Genomic DNA, 22,300 nt, shown 5'->3' on the forward strand with positions numbered 1-22,300 from the left:
TTAGCAATACTGTTAGCTACTTTTTTCTCTCTTGTTTTTGTCTCAGGAAGGATCATGTGGGAAAATATGGGTCCGGACTTTCGAGGAGAGACGTTCTTCTCTGTGTTTTCCATCTTCTTTCCTGCAGCCACCGGTATTTTAGCTGGTGCCAACATTTCAGGGGACCTTGCTGTGAGTCAGTCCTCCCCATCCTGACCAATCAGAAGTTTAAATACAACAACTTATTTAAATACACACTTTTACCTTAACAGGGACCAAGGGGCTCGTGTATGAAACTTTTGTTCTCACCACATCCTAGCATCACTCTTTCCCTCCAAAACTTTAGGAACTGATAATGGAAATGCTGTCTGCTTCACACCAACTTCATGTCTGGTGTACGCTTGTTTCTACACTCATTGGTCTGTTGGAGACACTTGGTGGGCATGCTGGTAAATTATGGTTGTGAAAGTAATTCTTGATCGCACAGAGACGCATCATGTCTCACATGAGTAGATATTAAAGCATAAGCAAAGAGGAGCAGATAATAACTTTAGTCTTACAAGAGGGCAATACAGGTACAGCAGTGAGAAGAGAGACTGGTTTTAGAGAGCCAGAGGATGTTGAGACCAACTTGGCTTTTTTTAAGGCTCCAAGGACAGTCCTGATGGAATCGTGCTTGCTGCTGACCTCACTGCGGTTGCTAACATTAGGAGCATTTCAGAGTGAGCTCAAGGACCAACATTGAGTTCAGATGTTCTGGTTCAGAACATCTGAACTCAATGTTGGTCTGATACTGTTGCACAGGATGACATGTCAAACAGAACACGTCACCTACCTCACCCAAATGTGTCTCCAACTCTGTTTCTGTAAAGTTTGACCCATTTCTTACGTATAGAGGTGTTGATAAAATCGAAAAATCAATTCAGACTTATAAAAATTTCAAATATACTTTTGAATTGATTCATAAGTCCAAAATTGATTTAGTTGTTTAATGTAGTTTGCCCTTTTTACAGCTAAAATAGGAAGGAAGGAAAAGTCCCGATGGCCACTTATAGATTTTGGTCCGGAAGGGTTAATAGTTATCAAATTGGACTGGATCGTGATTGTCGATTCAAACTCTTGAGAATCGGAATAAATTCCTGAAATATGAATTAATACGCAACTCTATATAGAGACATGATGTTTGATCGTAGAGAGGCGAATCACACCTGCAGGACACACTGGCGTCTTTTAGCATTAGTAAACTGAGGCGTTTCCAAGGATAGAGCTCCGGACGTCACGTGACTCTCAGAGTAGACGCCATGTTGGCAGACAACAAATGTAAACAAATTGAACGGGATCGGCTTGGATTTTACTTCGTCGGAGTTTACTTCACACTTTAAAACCGAAGAAATCGTTTTATTTAGTCAGAAATTAAATAGACTAAACATCTCCGACCCTTACCGTGCCCCTGGGATACTTTTTAAAAACGCCAGAAGCTGTCGGAGCGGACTTCTTACCGGACCTGGCCGGGGAACCCCTTGGGATTCCCCCGGAGGAGCTGGCCCAAGTGGCTGGGGAGAGGGAAGTCTGGGCCTCTCGACGCTACTGCCCCCGTAACCCGACTCCGGATAAGCAGATGAAAATGGATGAATGGGTGGATGGATGGACTGACAAATAACATAGATTTACATGTAAGTAGTTTAAATAGAGTGCTGTGTTGTTTGAATGTATAAACTGAACGCCAAGAGAAATCACTAGTTTGATTTTTTTTCCGTGAATAAAATAAATATGTCAGGCAGGAGCGTCTCAGGATCTGTCTGAGATCTGTCTCGGTGAGACAGATAATTACAATCCAAAGTGCTTTTTATGTGTGATCTGACAATTGATCAACCATTGCTTAAAAATTAAATACAGCTTAGCCGGTTAATTGCTGTGATCATAAAACACGTAAACGACAGCACGCAGAAATCACGAGGCAACGTTTTACGTGATGTTTACTTGTTGCTATGAGTAATAAGACAGAAAAAGCCACGCCAAAATAAGTTTAGGAAGCCCGCTAAGAATAATAATAAAAGCATTTAAAATAAATAACATACACAGTTGAGGAAACGTTGGTTTAAGTACCTGATATGAAGCGGTCGCTGCATAAGCGAAAACCTTTACTCTCGGGATCCCACAGTTTCATTTTAGCCCGGTCACTAGCGTGTTTTATTACAATGATCCAACGTTTGCGGCGCTCCGGATCTTGGGGAATCCTGTAGATGGCTCATTCCTTATGTCGTCCGTGTCTGTTCTGCATCCTGGGGCACAACAGGAATCTACCATATTTCCTGTCTGAGTTTTCTGACAATAACAAACAGCCCAGCTGCCGGCTTCTGCCTGCCAAGATGGTGCCGTTTCGATTTGAACTGTTGCATGCCGGGAGAAGTGACGTCAACTCCCGGAGCTCTATAGGCTCTGGTATGAATAGTTGGATCTGTTTGTGTGGACTCTCTTAGTAGGACATCTAAACAGGTCTTTGTACACGAAGCCCCTGGAGTTGGCCCTGTGACCCATCAGTAATCAGACCATGACAGCCTGATTCCCGAAGTCGGTGTTGTTAAAATACTTCCTGTCTTACATTTTTGTGACGATGATCTGCTGCAGGACCCCCAGAAGGCCATTCCCAAAGGAACCCTTCTAGCCATATTGATAACGGGGATTGTCTACCTGGGAGTGGCCGTCTCTACAGGTGAGCTTCAATTAAATTAAATTCAAAGATACTTTATTAATCCCAGAGGGAAATTGTCTCCAGCTCTTCAGGTTAGCTCAGTCATTCTGAGGAAGTTGTTGATGTTCTTCTGACTCCAGGCTCCTGCATCGTGAGAGATGCCAGTGGAAACGTTAATGACACATTCAGTGCCCACTCCCCAGCAAACTGCACCGGCGCTGCCTGCGAATTACTTTACGACTTCTCTACCTGCAAGAATGACAAAGATGGCTGCCGCTACGGGCTCCACAATGACTTTCAGGTGTGGGCGGGCTCCATTAAAATGAGAATATCCGGAATGTTGAAGGAGAAGAAGCGTGTTGTTGAATCAAACGTTTCTTTCCGTCTTTAGGTGATGAGCTTGGTTTCTGGGTTTTCACCCATCATCTCAGCTGGAATCTTCTCTGCTACTCTGTCCTCGGCTCTAGCCTCTTTAGTGAGTGCACCCAAAGTTTTCCAGGTAGGACCAGGCGTAAGCCTCAACTAACAATCTTAAAAACCTCAGCTGCACTCTCATTATTCACTTAAAATGTTGTAATGAGGTGGTGCTTCCTTTTCTACAGGCTTTATGTAAAGACAACATCTACCCCGGCATTGGAATATTCGCCAAAGGCTACGGGAAAAACAACGAGCCAATCCGAGGATACATTCTGACCTTTGGAATTGCTCTGGCCTTCATCCTCATCGGTACGGCTGCACACGGCTCTGTTCCACACCCAAACACAGATTTCACCTTGTGTTCAAATCCACCTCCAGCGATTGGAGCACTGATGCTATGGTGACCATGACGCAGGGACTCAGAAACCTTGGCCCTCTGATCCTCATTCCCTCACGGGGATTAAAATCCCTCCACCTCTCACGTAATCCAACAGCAGAGGTGACTTTTAACAAGTCAAGCTCAGGACAAAACCCAAGCTGCAGCCTGGCAGTGCAGTTTCAACCCGCAGAGGGCTAGAGAGTGTGAAGAGAATTAGTAAAACAATTTAAGCTCCTCAGAACTTGGTATGACATGAAGTCTCCTAATGAAACCCACCTCATGTAAAAGGGCTGGCTGTGTGTGTGTGTGTGTGTGTGTGTGTGTGTGTGTGTGTGTGTGTGTGTGTGTGTGTGTGTGTGTGTGTGTGTGTGTGTGTGTGTGTGTGTGTGTGTGTGTGTGTGTGTGTGTGTGTGTGTGTGTGTGTGTGTGTGTGTGTGTGTGTGTGTGTGTGTGTGTGTGTGTGTGTGTGTGTGTGTGTGTGTGTGTGTGTGTGTGTGTGTGTGTGTGTGTGTGTGTGTGTGTGTGTGTGTGTGTGTGTGTGTGTGTGTGTGTGTGTGTGTGTGTGTGTGTGTGTGTGTGTGTGTGTGTGTGTGTGTGTGTGTGTGTGTGTGTTCGCTTGCATGGAAAGATTTTCTCCTCTGACCAAGGCGTGCTGATCCACATCAAACCATACCTCACTGATGTCTGGCTGCAGGTGGAAATCGCTACCTTTTTAAATAAAAATCTCTCTTCCTTGCAGCTGAGTTGAACACAATTGCACCAATCATCTCCAACTTTTTCTTGGCATCCTACGCCCTCATCAACTTCTCCGTGTTCCACGCGTCACTGGCCAACTCTCCAGGTAAGATCAGGATGCAAAAACGGGAGAAAAGAAGCCATGAAGGAGATGGATATAAAACCATAATAGACATTTTGAGATGGTGATGAGACGGCTCTGATGTTTAAAGCTAACAGACACTGCTGCTCTCACGTGATGTGTTAAACTGTGATCATGATGGAACCCTTCAGACTATCAGTGGATCCTCAACTAGAGTTCACTTCAAAGGTTTCATCAGTTAAAGGTCTTGAACACACCGTAGTTCAGTGTTCCTTTAAGACGGGACTGAGAAATGATTATGCTCACTGTGTGAAGTCTGAGAGGGGACTGAGAAAGAGAGAAAACGCACGCACACGCACGCACGCACACACACACACACACACACACACACACACACACACACACACACACACACACACACACACACACACACACGACTGTTTTTTACAACTCCAGAACTTCTTGTTGCCTTGTTTCAGAACTTAATCTCTGAGTTTATAAAACCAGAACAAGTTTACAACAAATCACCTCAGGTCACAGTATGGAAAGAAAGCTGGTCCAGTTCAGCAGAGGTGCCATAAAAAACCAATTCACGTTTGAATCACGATTGTTATTCATAAAGATTCAGACTCATATTAACAGGAACCAGGATGTCCCTTGGCCTCCACCCAGATTTTATATGTAATTTGGGAAATCAGAGCTGTAAATAATCCAGAATGATCTGGAAGTTGTGTTTCTTAAACAACCTAATGTAGTTAGTTGATGGGGTGTCCTCCACCGACCCTTTGCTGTAACGGTTCTCATAAATCTGTTGGGTCCTGTGGTCTAAACACTTGAGTCATGTCTCATATTATGGGATCTTATCTGGTAGATTCACTTTGAACTGGAAAACCAAGCTCTTAGTAGCCCAAGAGGATTACAGAAGGATACAATGGTGCTTTCTGTTGTTTCTTATTTTAGTGAACCAGAGTAGCTGCTGGAGTTTATAGTTTATAAAAACTTTAAAATCATGCACAGATCAGCATCCTTTCTTCAAATGGATGCACTTTTCATAACTGATTTGAGGATCTAATGTATATTTAATAGAGATAATAGTCATCTTCTCTGATTTGTTTAATAATTTGTTTTTGTTTTCAGCATCAGGGAAGATTAAAATGATTTTTTTTACATAAAACCCTGATTTAATGTGATGAAACATGTTTCTTATCCATAGAGATGAACAGGATATGTCATAGCTGACATGTTTATTTATAGTTCTGTGCTCTTCTTCCCTCTCTGTCTCTACGATACCAAAACTTGAGCAGAACTGCAGGTACTGATGTTCTGTCTGCCTCTGATGTCTCAGGCAGGTCATATGGACCTGAATGGTGCATGACTCATTAGCTACAGTAGGATGAGCTCATGGGTTGCTGCCTCTGGAACCATAAGCTGTAAACCCAGTTTGGTGTTCTGGTCTCTTTATGGCCAATTAGTGCCATCCCTCTGGGACCCTTAAACTCTGCATGTGAATGGGAGGAGCTGGAGTCGATGTACTGTTGAGGTCCTGTGGTTTGTGCCAGATGTGTAACCAGATACTAAACCCTCTAGTCTAGTTATAAATCTGGTCCCTGGTAGCTTCTGTAACCCTCTGGTGTTCAGGTCGCTAACCTCCATTGTTAACCTGACTTTGTGCTCAACTCCAGCTTTAACATTGTCCATGCTCTTTAACCGGTTTCCACACCACGCCAATGACGATGTACTGAAACTGTACAACTTGTCTTTACCCTGAAGAAAACATGCATTTCATCACTTTACCAGGATTCATTTGCTGTACCGTTCTAGCCATTCGTGTGTTTATGGTCTGTAAAGCCTGTTATTTTATGGCTAATTTGTGTTGCTGCGCTAGGCTGGCGTCCCAGTTTTAAGTACTACAACATGTGGGTGTCCCTGGCTGGAGCCGTACTGTGCTGTGGGGTGATGTTTGTGATCAACTGGGCAGCTGCACTCCTCACCAACGTCATCGTCATGGCGCTCTACATCTACGTGAGCCACAAGAAGCCTGGTGAGTTGGCAGTTTAGCTCCAGTCGTCTTCATTTGGTTTAAAAGTGTAAATCTGCTTTAGAAGGAATTCTCTTTGAAGTGTGTTTGTATCTTTTGTAAGCATATTTAAACGTCAAGTTAAAGGAAAGTTGTTTTGTGTATCAGTCCAAACGATGCACATTCATATGCATGTATATCTCTTTCTGTGATAAACGTGGCTTTACCTCTCCTAACGCTGTCTGCACCGGTTCTGTTTTTACCAAACAGCACAAGCAGTCCTGCATGTCAGCCAGCCTCTAGTTTGCATCTGTTTAAATTTGTGTTTGAATAAAGAGAAGAAATGGCTGCAGCTCTGAAGGCAACACATGCCTTGCAGCTCTGGGCTCTGACACATGCAGAGGAGGCCTTTTCTCAGACTCTGCGTGGATCACATGACCTTTAACTCCGCAGCGTGGTCTGTAAACAGGTTCTGTGTGTTTTGCCGGTGTGGTTCTGCCCTTCCAGATGTGAACTGGGGTTCGTCGACACAGGCGCTGACCTACCAGCAGGCCCTGACCCACACTCTGCACCTCAGTGGAGTGGAGGACCACATCAAGAACTTCAGGTACCAAACACAAGGCTCTGTGTCCAGCCCGAGACAAGTGGCCTCTTTAGTGAAAAAACGAGAAGAATCCAACGACACCAGTTCCACTACTTTTAGGTTACTTCTTCTTAATTGTGTATTGTGTGCCGATGATGTCATCCTGCAGAGAAACAGAAGTAGTGTAAATGTCACAGTCACTGTTCCACATAAGAACACAACTCCAGTCTGGGACCTGCACCTAAAGTCTGATAACAGATTTCACAGTTGTTCTGGAAACTGAGATGATCTCAGAAGATTGTTGTTTGGTCTCATAAAGCTCAGTATTTTTTTAATATATATATATATATTTTTGCCTTATGTTTATGATGTCTTTTTAAATAAAACTAAGTAAAGGAACTAAGATTTCCTGCTTGCTCGTGGTTCAACTAGTCAGGATTTCCAGAGGCAGGTTCTGTTTTGGAGATCCTACCGTTGTTCTGAGAGTAGAGTACTGGACCTCAGGTTGGAGCAAACCAAACTTCTGACATGCTTGAGAGACGTCCAGGTCAGCTATCAGAACCTGATCTGGTTCTGGAGTGTGTATCTACCCCCCCCCCCCGCTGTTTGTAATACAATTCAGTTCAATTCAGAAATACTTTATTAATCCCAGAGGGAAATTGATTGCTGTAGTAGCTCAGAATAATAATAATAATCAAGTCATTAAAGAGTTATTGTATATTACAATGGCTGTTGGCAGGAAGGATCTCCAGTAGCGGTCAGTGTTGCAACGAAACTGAAGAAGCCTTTGACTGAAAACACTCTTCTGTTGTCGGACAGTCTTGTGAAGAGAATGCTCAGGGTTGTCCATAATTTTCTTGATTCTCTGGCGAATCCTTCTTTGCATTATCTCCTCCAGTGGTTCCGAAACTGCCGAAACTCAGGCTGAGTCCTTGAAAGGGCTTGGAGTTCCTCCATCTTGTTGGCCAGTGACTTCACATTGCCCATTATGATCGATGGAAGAGATGGTTTGAATTTCCTCTTTCCCTGTCTCCATTTTGCTCTCGCTCTGCACCCATGCTTCTTGCGTTTGATCTCATTTGGGATTTGTGGCTTCAGTTGAGGTATTATTTCAGCCTTTCCAATGTTAATCAGCTGCTCCTGATTGTAAACCAGCTTGTTTCCATGGTTACGCATCATAACAAATGCTCAAAAAGTGAAAAAAGCTAAAAAAAATTGCAGTAAAAATCCTCCAAGCTTCACAGCACCACAAACCGAATAGTAAAGTGTCCAAAAAATACAGTTTTTCTTGAGAAACTAGAAGAAAAAATGCCCAAGAAAATGCAAAACTTACATATAGTCAACAGAGCTACTCCAACATGCAGCCACCCAGAGCAGCACAGTTCCAGAATCCTCTAGTGTATTGTGAAAGCCCGGACTGCCGTGGGACTCAGCCTTGTGAACGATCCAAAGCCATTGGAGGAATCTAGCTGGAGTGACGGTTGTTAACACACGCCCAGATTCTCCAGACCGACCAACTGCTTCTGGATGTAATTATCAGCAGCTACTTACCCTGTTGGTTCCCGTGGAGACTTGGAGAGAATTTATTTGACGTCCTTCCACATCTTGTTTTGTTTTTTGAGGGGAAAAAAGTGGACGGTGAAATGTTGCGTGTGGTGTTTATTTATGTTTACCTGATCGGAGGACGACCCAGTGAGGGCTCATTGATTTTATTTATGTTGTGTTGAAACCTCAGGGTCGTAGAAGCAGCGGTGTCCAGTGCTGACCTGGAGGACTTATTGGTGTGTCTCCAGACTGTTCCCATGGCAGTAAACCGAGCAGGGATTAAAAGTCATCTGACTCTAGGATCACTTGTTTTTCTCTACGCTCTTTCTTCTCTCTTAACATCACTTCCATTAAATTCCTCGGCTTTGAAGTCAGCTGCTCTGCTCCTGATGTGACGGGTTCAGTATGGAAGTCTAGAAGATGCTCTGCAGATTAATGGTTCCTAATCCTGAGGTTCCACGACAGGAGTGCAGTCCTATAGATTTGTATCATGTGAAACTAATCTACTGTTTTCATTTAGGCCCCAATGTTTGGTGATGACTGGTTACCCCAACTCTCGACCGGCCCTTCTGGATCTGGTCCACTCCTTCACTAAAAACGTCGGCCTGATGATCTGTGGTCATGTTCGCACGGTGAGCACTCGCTTTGCTCTCTGTACTTTTCTAGAGAAATGAATCAAGGCTCAGCAGCCATGTTGATCCGAGAAAAAACTCTTTCAGCTCTGAGGTCTTTAGACTAGAGATAGATCGATGACTCTAGCCCAGGGGTGTCAAACTCACACAGGGCCGAAATGAAACTCTGGGACGGAGTCGAGGGCCAAACTTAATATTTTTTGAAAAAGTGACGGCAAATTTGCATGTTTTCTTTATCAACATATATGCAATTTTGAACCTTTAAATTTGGAAACAAACTTATTTCTGCATTAACACTGAATGTGGAATAACCAAATTACACACGAGCAAGTCAGTTTTAAATAAAAGGCATCAGTGGTATTCATTACTTGTGGTATAATCAATATTTTTAAAATCTATTCAGGATTTATGCTTTTTTGTTTATTCATTTTTCTTATTTTTTATTCTCCTTTTTTTCTCCTGTAATACGCGTCATCGCTGCTGTGACGTCTAGCTTTCCCCACTGAGGAACAATAAAGGGATTTTCTATTCTATTCATCTATCTGCAGCCTTTCCACTTCCTGTTTACTGTAGGTTAAATCTTTTCTCACGGGCCAACAACAAAATAAAATATCATTTTATCTTAAATGAAAATGCAACATCTCACCTGTTTCATGTTTTGGAGCAGAAACAGAGCATAAAACCAACATATTTAAAGCTCAGTTTGCTCCACTGGTTTACTGTGATGCTCACCTGTTCCAGCCAGATACCTGCATCATGGGGTTGATCTGAGCTGAGGAGGAGACTCCTGTTGTTTTGTTCATCTTCATCATAATAATGACAACATTAGATGACAACAGGTGCTCACATAGGTTTGTGCTGCTGAACATGTCTGAGCAGCTTGACCACGTTGTTGTGTGTCGGGGAGGAAACACAACGACAGCAGCCACAGAGCCGTGCTGGTTTGAGCGTGTCGCTGCTCGCTGGAGTTATATCAGCTCTGTCTGGAAGTTAGTTGGAAAACTTTCTCTTTCAGTCGTGAACACATTACTGAGCGGCTAGAATCTCCGTTTCTGGGCTTCAACGTCAGAAAACAGCTGAGTGAACTCGGCGCTGAGTGAGAGGAGCGTAGTTTGTCTGAGACAGCGGAGCTGCAGACACCGGCAGCAGGCGCTGGAAAAAACACAAAGGAGGGGGCGCGTCGGCTCCGCGCTGACGCCGCAAAGCATCATGGGAGTTGAAGTCTTTGCGGTAAAATCGGCCAGCGGGCCAGTTTTAATATATTTTTGATATTTATCTCGCGGGCCACATAAAAATGCTCCGCGGGCCGCATCTGGCGAGTCTGACATATGTGCCCTAGCCGATGTTTACCATTTTCTATAACCGCATCGACTTCTGTACTTTAGCTGATTTAAAATCAGGCACATCTGTGGATCTCCAGATGGGATTTCTCAACATCCACGATTAGAAATGAGTGGTTTGTTGCTATGATGCAGCTGCTAAAAAGTTTCATTTACAGTTTAAATGAAGATTTTGTTAAAAGTTATAAGTAACAATAAAAAAGTTCTGTTTTTATTTCAGATGTCTGATTTTATCGGCGATTGGTATTAAAATGTAAAATTGGACATTTGCATGATTTTTACTCTTTAATGACGCACCTTTTACACACCATGCTTCAAACTCACCAGAGACTTCTCTTTCTCCAGATGTCAAAGTATGACAGATCCCAGGTTTGGTTTTTGAGGTGTTTTTATTTTTTGGGCACGACCGGCCTAACTTAAATCAAATTGGTTGTCATATTTTGCACAGATGATGTTCCAGTTAGTTTATAGTTATACTCAATACTTCCTCTGTAATATTAATTTTATTTAGATGTGAACACGATCTGTTCAAAAAAGGGCACCATAACATATTTGTAAGCGTACATTTCTTTTTATTCACCTGTTTTATTGGTCAGTTTATTGATGTGATTGATTAATTTTACTTAGATGTTTGATCTTAATGCTGACCACAAAATGAAGGTCCAACAGTTGGTTAAATCCAGATTAAGTTCAGAAATATTGTGCATCCTGTTGTTGTTGGTGACATTTTAACATAAAAATATGGTAGCTCATGTCTGCACTAGCAATATAAAAACCATACCGGTCGATCTCTACTACAGACGAAAACACACAATCTGTTTCACCAGCAAGTCTGCAAAAACCCTCAATCCTGGTGTCACCTGGTTGTAGTTGGTCAGGTTATAACAGGTTTTAGCTGGTTAGGCTGCCTGGTTGTTACCCCAGCTGTTGGACCTGGACTGAGGACGGAGTTTCTCCACAGGGACCATAATCCCTGAGCCGTTAGTTGTGAAAGTTCACCCCCGTAAGGACCAGTTCACACAGATGAGTGATCTTAGTTGAAGCATGTTCAGTAGTCACAACGTAAAGTACAGAGCTAGAAGAATTGGAACGTTTTTATTTGAGGATGTTTAAATGGTTAAAGTATTATAGAAAATTTGATTGTAAATATGTTTGATTATTTTATGTCAGAATTCATCTTCAGATAGTTGATTTGTGTTGATTGTAGATTACGTGATCGAATCTGCAGATCTTTAGACGGGAAAGCATGAATAGAAAGTAAGATTTTGTAGAAGATGAAGTATCGATGGTGGATGGATAGATGATCTGGCTGAACTGGACTCTGGTCCAGTTCATGTCTCTCATCGTCAGAACTTGAAATTCTTAGTTGAACCCAACTTGAGCTCTGGCTACGCTTAAACATGAAAGACAAGTGGATCTGTGTCGGTGTGGACGAACGTCCTCATGTCCTCGGACGCCCTTAAGATAACTCATAGACCTAATGATCTAAAGATGGTGGTGACCTAGAAGAACCAAAGTGCTGGCTGAAGCTGCAGCTGCTCGGTACCCAGATGAGAACTGATGGCACCACCTCTACCGTTTCCTCCATCTTGAGGAGATTTGATCTGTTGCTTGTAGCTGAATGTTCCTGTCTATAGACCAAAATGTTTTCTTCTTGTTGTGACCAGTGTGTCTTGTTGTTAAACTGACTCCAGACAGTAAGTGTAGAAAGCTTTCTCTGTCCCCTGCTGGGCTCCAGTGTTCCCAGTCAGCAGAGCGTGCTGTGGATGAATGCAGCCTCTGTACGCCTCTCCTGGCAGCATCAGCAGCTCTCCAGCTCAGTGGAACATGTTGTCCTCCTCAAGTGGCCTCTGATCTGCTCTCCTGCTTCTGCTGCTTTCTCCATTTGGACTGGGAAGGTGCTTGCAGTTTACATGGAGTAACCTTTCCATCTTTCTGTTTCTGGGCAGAGCGGGTCCAGGCGTGGTTTTAAAAGGCTTAGACTAGTAAAACCACCGCGTTAGATTATAGATGGCATGTGTCAGAATGGGATTACAAACATCCTGGTAGTTTCTCCCTGAGACAGAATGTTGTGGTAAGTGGGTCAGAAGTAGTAGAACCTGGCCTAAAGAGGTAACCATCTGACTTGGATTAAGAGCTCAGATGTCTGCTTGGTGGGGCCAGAACCACTGATCAGAGACGAGCAGACCTTTACCCGCCACAGACAAAACCAGATTTTTGTTTCCCTACAGGGATACAGGAAGCCTAACTTCAAAGACCTGGCCATAGACCAGACCCGGTACCAGCGCTGGCTGATGAAGAATGAGACCAAGGCTTTCTATACACCGGTGTTTGCTGAGGACCTGAGACAGGGCTCTCTGTATCTGCTCCAGGTAGGAAACCCGCTCTGAGCTCTGTTGGTATCAGCGTCACGCAGTTGGCTCCTAGCAGTGCTGTAGCCATGGCAACAAGACGTGTTTACCTTTACTTTTTCCTGCCTCAACATGTTCTAAGGTTTCCGCGGAAATGTCATGGGATCCCGCCAAGCCCTAGAACATCTGTTTGTGTATACTGTCCAGGTCCAGTTCTACAGGGCCTTCTTCTGCCCTGGAAGAACATCGTCATCATTATTGTGATCCTCATCAGACCCCAGAGCAGCGGCAGCAGCAGCATGTTCATTAAAGACCAAGTTCACTGAGAAACAGTCTTTTACTTGTTATTTATGAATTATGATGGGTCACTCTGAGTTTAACATTTAGGCTAAATGTGAAAGACATAAAACTATTTCCTGCATTAGCCGTCGATAGAGAATAGATGAAGAAACGCTCGGATTAGACAGCCTCTCAGATCTACATCACACTGAAAATGAACATTCATGCACTCGCTGGCTCAGTTTCACCGTCCAGGAGAGACCAGAGCACGTCTCGGTTAGTAGGAGCTACCTGTTAGCATTGGCAACTACACCACACAGCAGAACTCCTCCAGACTTGTGTATTTTGTGGAGATGAAACATCAGCGTTGCAGAGCAAATGGAGTCAGTGGTAGAGTCGTGTTGCTGTTATCCAGTCAGGGTGAGATGTCCAAATTTCAGGAAAGACTCCATATCCTGCTGTCTGAAGCTCAACTCTGATGTGGCTCACGTCTAGTTCCTGAAACCGGCGCACTCACATGTCACTTAGAGCTTTAGGCTGCGTTTGGTTTGTTCAGCAGCTGTTTTTATCCAGAGTGAGGATGATGGTTATGATGAGCAATGCTACATTTTTCTTGTCTAGGCTGCTGGATTGGGTCGCCTCAGACCAAACACGCTGGTGCTGGGCTTCAAGAACGACTGGAGAGACGGAGACATGATGAATGTGGAGACCTACATCAACATGATCCAGTAGGTGGCGCAGCTCTTATGTTAGACTAACGCTTCTCAATTCTAACCTGGATTAAAGTTGTTTGAGTAATCCAGAAACACAAAGAATTGGATGAATGAAAGAGCCTTGAAGTCCTAATATTTCTAAAGATTCAGACAAACCTTCCTTTTCAGTCCATCGTATCTAAAGATCACAAACCATCTAGTCTCTTCCTGTCATATTTACCTCGTCCTTTGGTTCAAACCATGCCGGGATCTTTTAAAAGTTAATTTTTACTACTTCTTTACTACTGGTCATTAGCTCTGTGTCATGTTTGGTCTTTCATTTATGACTCATCTGATTATGTAGTTAAAGCTAAACTGGCTCGTCTGATTAGATGTTGATGCTCTAAAAACTGACCCCTGGTCCAGAAGGTAAACTCTGACATGTTGTTGGGTCTTCAGGATGCTTGTTTCCTCGGGTCCAGGTTCAGGCTGGTCCATACCATCATCTCTTTAAACGCGCCGAGAGGCTCCTGTGATGTTTGGGAAAATGAAACCGTTTATAGATTACTCGTCTCGGAGGTCCAACATACTTCAGCAGATCTTTGTCAAAAACCTTTTTTTTTAATTTTCACAGTTTTGGTTTTTGTGTCACAAACTTAAAAACTTTCAGATTTACATCAGACTTGTTTTGACTGACGTCTTGAGTCAGTCCGCTAGAAGAAGACCAAGTCTGTACATGTTTGAGTCGGCAGTAGAGCTGGTGGATGCAGCCAGTAACCTGCTCTTTAGTTCCCGTGGAGCCTCCTCGGGGGTCACATCAACCTGCAGAGTTTACCTTTAAGCCCAAATGCTGTGCTGTGTCTGACTGGATTGTTTTGATTCAATCTCTGTGTTTTTCATTCGCAGTGATGCCTTTGACTTCCAGTATGGCACCGTTATTCTGCGGCTGCAGGAAGGTCTGGATGTGTCTCATATCCAAGGACAAGGTATCTACATGGTCTTCGTGTAGCAGCTTGGCTGACTCCTCTCTGGTTTTATGAATGTTGTAAATGCATTCAGAATCCAAGAGAAGCTCATCATTTTTATTTATGGTGACAATAATCGGCAGACTGTAATTCCAGCATAATCTCACTAGTTTAACCTTTTGGAGATGTTTCCTTATTGTTGCCGTGACTCCAACCACAGCTTCATCTTCCTTGGTTGAGGGCGTCAGGATGACATTTGTCTACAAGCCCAACTCCAGTTTTATCATTTTTCCTGTCCTCATCTCCTGGCAGATGACTTGTTGTCCTCCCAGGAGAAGTCTTCTGGAGTGAAGGACGTCATTGTGTCCATTGACACTAGCAAAGATTCTGATGGCGAGTCGTCCAAGTTGTCGTCCAAGGCCACCAGCCTCCAGAGCAGTCCAGCGGTACAGAAAGGTCAGAACCTACTTAAGCTCTGAACTCCCAGTTTAACTACCCTCTTGTTTCTGGTGTGTGTGTGTGTGTGTGTGTGTGTGTGTGTGTGTGTGTGTGTGTGTGTGTGTGTGTGTGTGTGTGTGTGTGTGTGTGTGTGTGTGTGTGTGTGTGTGTGTGTGTGTGTGTGTGTGTGTGTGTGTGTGTGTGTGTGTGTGTGTGTGTGTGTGTGTGTGTGTGTGTGTGTGTGTGTGTGTGTGTGTGTGTGGTGTGTGTGTGAAATACTGTCATTAAATTGATGTAGAAGTTCCACACAACCAAAGCTATCTGAGGAAAAAAATGGTCCAAATGTGCTTGCAGCAGAACCACTGTGCTCTCTATGGTTTGGCCGTAGGAAGTTCCTGTGTCACGTTTAGATCCAAACTCTGATCCCGCTCTGACCCCCTCCCAATAAACCCGTTGCATGTTTTTGTTTTCACATCAGATTTTCTCATGTGGACTGCAGTTGGTTGGGAAGGAAAAACAGGAAGTGGCAAGAGTTGGTATGAAAGCAGAGCTGGACTGGGACATCAGAGCAAATGTTGAGTTAGACCAGGAGTTGGCAATAATGGTCCTTCCGGTTGTTTCCATGCTCCAGCACTCCTGATTCAGTGGTTGATTCACCTGTTCAGCAGAGATTAAAATCAGGTGTGTTGAACCTATGAGGTGCCAGTAACTGTGGACGAGGATGGCATTAACACAGGTACACAACCTCTAGGACTGACTTCCTGGAATGCTTTTCTGCGTACAAATCTGACATAACAGGACACTGGTGGTCTTTTGACACCGTAAACATTTTGTATCACGTAAAAAGCGATCATAAGCATCCACAGACCTGTAGGTTCTGGTCTGTAAAGTTCCAGGTAGATGATCCATTAACTGGAAATCATGTTGGCAGACTAGAATGGAGCAAACCTGAATGTCCTGCTGGAGCCCTTCAACACCCAAGTAGGTGACCATTTGACTGGGAGGAACTACCCATCTCATTTGGACCTGGGTGGTGTTTTGGTGTTGGACTCCTGTGCAAGTCATGGATAAACATCATATGTGAACATATTCTTGTCCATAAGTGCATGATGGCACTGAGCCACACTCGGCCACAGGTCAGTGTTTGATTTGTAAGCAGATCATCAGATCTGTGTCTCAGTCTCTTGGACACTCATGTGAACCCCTCACCACCTGGTGCTGAGTTGGATCAGGTGAAGATAATTAGGGTTGGGCATCGATTGAAACCGGTTCCAACAGTTGGTTTTTCCCGGAATTGTTCAGTTTTTTATTTCGATTCCTGGTTTCGATTCGTAGAATGCGGACCGGAAGAGGAATCCGCGGCCGATCTCCGTGAAAAATAAATGTGATCTGCAAATGGTGATCAAGGCTTTTCAGAGCTGATCACACCAGCTGTCTGTGTGCAGCACAGAGTCCCCCCTCCCCCCACCTGGCACACAGCGGCCAAATATAAAGAAACGCGTCTGCCGAACTTTTACTCCTAATGTAAACTTTAACTCCTGCAGTGTAGAGGAAACTTGTTAAAATACGTCAACACGGTGGATTTAATAGAAGCTTTAAAGAACAAACTCTGGACGGTGTGAGGTGAGTTTGTCTCACTGCAGAAACAAAAACACACACCGAGCATCAGCAGTCAGATGCAGCCGCTCACCAACACTCTCTCTGTGTGTGTGTGTGTGTGTGTGTGTGTGTGTGTGTGTGTGTGTGTGTGTGTGTGTGTGTGTGTGTCAGAAGACCAGCTACCGCCACAATAAATAATTATAATAATAATAAATCACACACAAAGTTGTGAACATTTTAGTTTCTTTTCTGAACTATTTCTGTTGAGAGTTTTAATGTTTAAAATCTGTTAGATTGTTACTGACAGCAGCTACGTTTAAGTTTCTGTTCTGACTGAAGCTGCTGCAGCATGGAGGTGTAGTTCTCAGTCATCCTGGACATGATCATCCTGAGAGTTTTAGCTGAAAACAGCTGGATGTTTCTGGATATGTTGGAGACATTTAGCCTCTCATCCCAGCGGCTTCTTCCAGACTTTGGTTGTGGTCAGAAACAAACACACTGGTTGTGCTGCAAGTCTTTTTCTTTTTTCTCCAAAACATGTTTTTGTCTAAATGAAGGTGATGTTGTTGTTCATAGAATTAAAATTCATGTTGAAGTTGAGATTATTTCATCAAGTAGGACCTGTGGTTAGCTAGCTCATGTAAAACGTGTCATGTCTTGAAAGAATCGGAATCGGGAATCGATAGGAACCTGAATCGAAACGAGGAATTGGAATCGTAATCGTTCAAAATCAAACGATGCCCAACCCTAAAGATGATGCACTCAGGAATATAGCGAAGGTGTGCTGGGAACATCTGGAAAGTCCCAGTCCAGGAGATCTTTAACTCCAACCTCCGACAAAACTCTTCGAGCATTCTGAAGGAGGCAGAGGACCTTTGTTCTGACTGGGACGTGTTCCAGGCCTCTAGCGCAGATGCAGCGTGGTTCCAAACCTGGTGGTGGACAGAACGGTCTGGCTGAACATCCGAAGCAGCTGACGGGTTACTGACTGGTTTGTGGTGAGTGGTGGGCCGCCAGGGTGAACCTTCGTCCCTAATTCTGTTCATTACTTCCATGGACAGAACCTCTAGGCAAAGCCAGTGGGTCAAAGGTCTTTGAACCCTGCGCTTGACCTCATGTTGACCTAGTGTTTGACCCTGTCTTGACCGTGATCCCCTGTTCATGGCACACCCCGCCTCTCTCCAGTTGATTTGTGGGTAATGTGGTTGAACTGATGTGATTAGATGGATCTGGGTAATCATCTCGGAGCCAAAGACCCAACCTGCACGTCCAGCAGGACCTAATGCTGGTGGACTTCCTGTCCCTCCTCTTTCCTCTGACACCTTTAGTTTAATCTGAGCTCTCAGGCAGAGGAGTCTGGAGAGCCAGAGCTGGTTCATGTGTATTTAATGTCGTCACATGTCCAAGCTGGCTGCTCCCTGAAGGCCAGCGGAAACCGGTTTGATTTAACTCAACAGTCCTGGCTCCGAGTCCATGCTTCAGGTTTTAATGTTCTGGTCAGGTATGAGAGGTTTTCCAGAAACCAGGGAGAAAAAGTGGATTTTTGTGTGATGTCATGAACAGAGTTTCCTGTTTATCCCGTCTCACTGTTTGGTTCACAGTACACGGTTCTTTTTTGGATATTTGTTTGTGTTTAACCAACATCTCCCTACTTGATCATAGTGAAACCATCGAATCAACATTTCACGTCAATGTTTTTTTTCTCCTTATTTTTTTCTTAGATGACGATGATGATGGCAAAGCTACAACTCGGCCCCTGTTGAAAAAAGGCAGGAGATCCATTTCATTTGGTTGTCTTAGACCTTCCTGTTTCTCTCCCTGAGGGGTTTTAATTCTTTACTGATAACTCGGCTTTTTTAAATGTTTTATCACTCTTGCCTTCATTTCTCTCAGCATATTTTGATTTTCTCTATGGCGCTGTACTTCACCCAGCTGTCTCTGTCTTGTGTCTCGTCTTCATCTGCTCTGTGTTTCCGGTCTGCTAGCTGCTTGGACTTTGGGAATAACATTTAGCCTTCCCTTCTTCCTCTTTGCTCTGCTTTGAACAGTCTGTAGCTTCTAGCTGAGGCTGTCTCCTATAACTCAGTCCAAGTCTTCAGTAGTTTCTGTGCATCTGTGAGTATTTCCGCTTGTCTTTGACTGCTTCTTCTTTCTCTAGAGGTGATGGTCTTCTGTAGTTTTCCTTTCCCGGATGAAAACTGCTGTTGTTTTTCCACATTTCAATCAGATCACAGCTTCTGTATTTGTTTGCTCCTCGGTATTAACAGCGTTCACACCTCAAAAAGGAAACTTATCCTCTTGTTAATGAGCAAGCAGCTACATTCTAGCCTGGCAAGCCGTCTCATATATCTAAATATATTCTGGCCACAAACCATTGAAACAGCTCACTCATATGGGCGGGATCTACGGTCATCTTTCGAATGGCCTCTGCACGAACTGGTCAGTGCTCGGACCAGTCAGAGCACCGAACAACATGAGGTACTCATTGCTATGGGTGCAGTCCACCGCACACTGAAGAAGACTTAAATAACTGACTTAAGTACCTCTTTCTGCTCCTGACTCAAAGATAAGCCCAAGTCTAGATGGTCCAAAGTTGATGCCAAAGCCATTGCAATCGAGCGCCGTTCCTGAGTCAGCGCCATCTTTGTGGTTTTTCTCCATCGCAGCTCTAGCGTTAAGCCTGCCTAGCAAATGTAGAGCGCCGTGATTGGCCAAACACGAAACTATTCGGGCCAGTGGTAGACCTACTGAGGCTACAATGGAGTGTGGCTAGACCGACCCTTGGAGCTACTGCTACGGTTGGTCTGGATTTCTAGTTAATTGCCAAATTCACAAGGATACAATGAGCTTCATCTGCTTAGAGGTGCAACAAGTGGTTTACAGTGAAACAATCACAAAACAGTCTAATGTCTTAATCCTGTTGGAAGGATGGTTGCACAGAAACAGATTTCCTTCTCAGCCAGCTGGGAGGTTGTCATTTTGTCTCCTTTTAAAAAAGACAAAGAGGAGCGTAGTTGCTGTTTACAATCTGCCCTGCCTTCATACTTCCTGGTTCCAGAGCCAGTCATCTCTGAGCCCGCGGGGTTGCCAAATCTAAACACAACTGCATCAATATTTGTAATGACAAACTGATCCAGAGTTGTGGACAGTGGTGACCAGTAAAGAGGAGCGACCCAGAAGTTATGTTTTGTACCCCAAAGAAGCCACACCATCTTTTTGCTTTATTCTCATATCTGGTAAAGAAGACTGGAGGCTAACGTTGAGCTAACCATGCCAATGGTGAATCGGAAACAAATTGTCCGCTCTAAAAAGTATCTCAACTACTCCACAGATGGGCCATTCCCATCTGTACCGGGTCGGCCCGGGTCGGGTAGCGTAGGTTGTTTACATATCTGGGTGGCCTGGTATTCTTCTGGGCCAACCAAGGCTTATTCTCAGCCCTCTTCTCGAGGGGGTCTGCTTCAGGCCGACCAGGGCCAACACACCCACTGCTGACAGCAAATTCACACCTTCCATTAGAGCAAGCCTCTGATTGGTGGGTAGAATCAGCCCACATGGGCTTAAGACAAGGATGTGTGGAATCAACCGGAGCAGGCTGGGGCCGACTGGGGCTACCCGGCCCGGGCCGACCCGGTACAGATGGGAATGGCCCAAGAATTGTCTGACACTGTGAATATTTCCTTCAATAACTGGAAGTAAAGTTTTTGTGCAAAACTATGCCTCCTCCTCCGTAGGTGTTATGCCCAAGCTTATCATGGTGGTGTTCTGATCCTTTAATGACAAATAAAACACAAACTTTAGGGAAATAAGAGCCATAACCTGACATTATTCTTGCTAATCTTAAATGAAGGATTCTGTCTCAAATAAATCAGAATAACAGTAAAACAAAGTCAGAGATGTTGAACATGGTGCTCTCAACACCCTGGTCTCCCCGAGCCCGCCTCCTACTCCAGATGGAAGTCGTTCCTTTTTATGCCCACAGTTTGGGACAACATGATATCGTTGTACTTCTCCAGAAAGAGCTCCTGGTAAACCAGGTCTGGATCAGCTAGCACTGGTAGTAGTTTTGACAAAAGTACTAGATGACAAACTTTCAGTTTACTGGAACTCCATTAAAGTATCAGAGTTCTAGCGGTTCTACACTTATGTGACTTCTTCTGCAGCTCTGATTGGACGTTCTTGGAGGACATGTGTTAATGTTGTCCTGGTGGACTGGCAAACATCCTGCCTCAAATCCACAAATCTGAAAAAAAAGACGTGGGAGTCACCGAACAGGCTGGCTTAGCTTAAGACTGCCAGAAATTCATAAAATGTCTTAAACCAACCAGACACAGGTCCACATTGCTGGTCCTGGATTCTCATCTCTACGGATCTTATTGATTTGGTGACTTTGTTGACTTTCTGGAGCCCCAGATTTGAGCTGAACAGGTTTGTCCAGCTGAACGGCTCCTTGTGGCTTTACACGTGCTCTCTGTGCTCCTTTGGTCCGCTGCTCGGTGGGTGGGTCTGTTTGCCTCCCAGAGGGTGCGTGACACCACAAGGAGACGGCAGTGACATCACACACACATCACCTCTGTTTCCGTCCACACAGATGTTAACCCAAAACACAAGGCAGCCATGACTTCAGGTTTTTCAAATTCCAATAACTTCACATTTTGACAGATTAAAGAGGAAAACATTTGTTATTTTAACAAAATAAGTTGAGACAAACGTGTGGTTCATTGGGAATAGCTCTGAACACAGACGAGACGCGGCTACACCTACAGCTGCTGATGTGAGAAGCTTCAGGATGATGAAGCTTTGCGTGCGTTCAGTTTTTTTTTTTTGTGAGGAAATGGGGTCAAAGATGTTTAGTTAGGATTTGGTAGTCTGTTGTTTCTACTTATGTTGCAGGCATGTGTAACAGAAACCACAACATTAGAACTGTTATTCAAATCTATCTGACCCGGGATGTGGGCTCTAACCCTGTTTCTACATGCTGTGTGCGTGTGTGTGTGTGTGTGTGTGTACGTTCACGTTTACAGACAAGAAGAGTCCGACCGTATCTCTGAACGTGACTGACCAGAGGCTGCTGGAGGCCAGCCAGCAGTTCCAGCAGAAACAGGGGAAAGGCACCGTGGACGTCTGGTGGTTATTTGATGATGGAGGTGAGTCTGGATAATAAAAAAATAATGTCTGACGTTACAAAAGCATAGTTGACCTGGTAATGCATTTGTAACCTGAGCTATGCCACTTTATTACTCTGAATACAAACAACAGCTGAGACCTGAGGGCTGTTCCAAAAGCGAGCTGATCCCAGAAACCAGGCTTTCTTTTGAAAATCCCAGTTTAACTGCCTCAAAATCGTTTTTACGAATGTGGCTAGCCTGAAGCCCCTCCCATTCACCGTGGAAACACATGCTGGAGAACAAACCTGCTCCGTGACAGGCTTGCTGAAGTTTGGTGAATACAACTGGACAAGGCACGTTACAGCCCCTTTTTGTTGTCGGGGGCTGGCAGCTACTGGGTGGTGAATTAGCGACACCGCTGGCCCACAGCGGTAGCAGCAGCTTTGTTCTTGATGGCTTAATTATTA

General features: G+C 44.2%; 1 protein-coding gene across 2 annotated transcripts in view; it reads left to right on the plus strand.

Moving 5' to 3' along the window:
- Positions 1–22,300, plus strand: part of slc12a2 (solute carrier family 12 member 2) — a 57,686-nt gene that overhangs the window by 30,825 nt on the left and 4,561 nt on the right. The window contains exons 8-22 of one of the 2 annotated variants that reach the window (XM_070552147.1): positions 47–171; positions 2,608–2,692; positions 2,812–2,972; positions 3,063–3,170; positions 3,274–3,397; positions 4,207–4,308; positions 6,170–6,325; positions 6,809–6,908; positions 8,950–9,061; positions 12,633–12,773; positions 13,653–13,759; positions 14,630–14,709; positions 15,001–15,144; positions 18,447–18,494; positions 21,750–21,872. In XM_070552147.1, coding sequence (XP_070408248.1) covers positions 47–171; positions 2,608–2,692; positions 2,812–2,972; positions 3,063–3,170; positions 3,274–3,397; positions 4,207–4,308; positions 6,170–6,325; positions 6,809–6,908; positions 8,950–9,061; positions 12,633–12,773; positions 13,653–13,759; positions 14,630–14,709; positions 15,001–15,144; positions 18,447–18,494; positions 21,750–21,872 — 1,716 coding nt within the window. The remainder of the gene's footprint in view (positions 1–46; positions 172–2,607; positions 2,693–2,811; positions 2,973–3,062; positions 3,171–3,273; positions 3,398–4,206; positions 4,309–6,169; positions 6,326–6,808; positions 6,909–8,949; positions 9,062–12,632; positions 12,774–13,652; positions 13,760–14,629; positions 14,710–15,000; positions 15,145–18,446; positions 18,495–21,749; positions 21,873–22,300) is intronic. The other variant, XM_070552148.1, reaches the window with a different exon arrangement.

Source organism: Nothobranchius furzeri, chromosome 6 (assembly GCF_043380555.1).
Source record: "Nothobranchius furzeri strain GRZ-AD chromosome 6, NfurGRZ-RIMD1, whole genome shotgun sequence".
In the NCBI taxonomy this organism is placed as follows: Eukaryota; Metazoa; Chordata; class Actinopteri; order Cyprinodontiformes; family Nothobranchiidae; genus Nothobranchius; species Nothobranchius furzeri.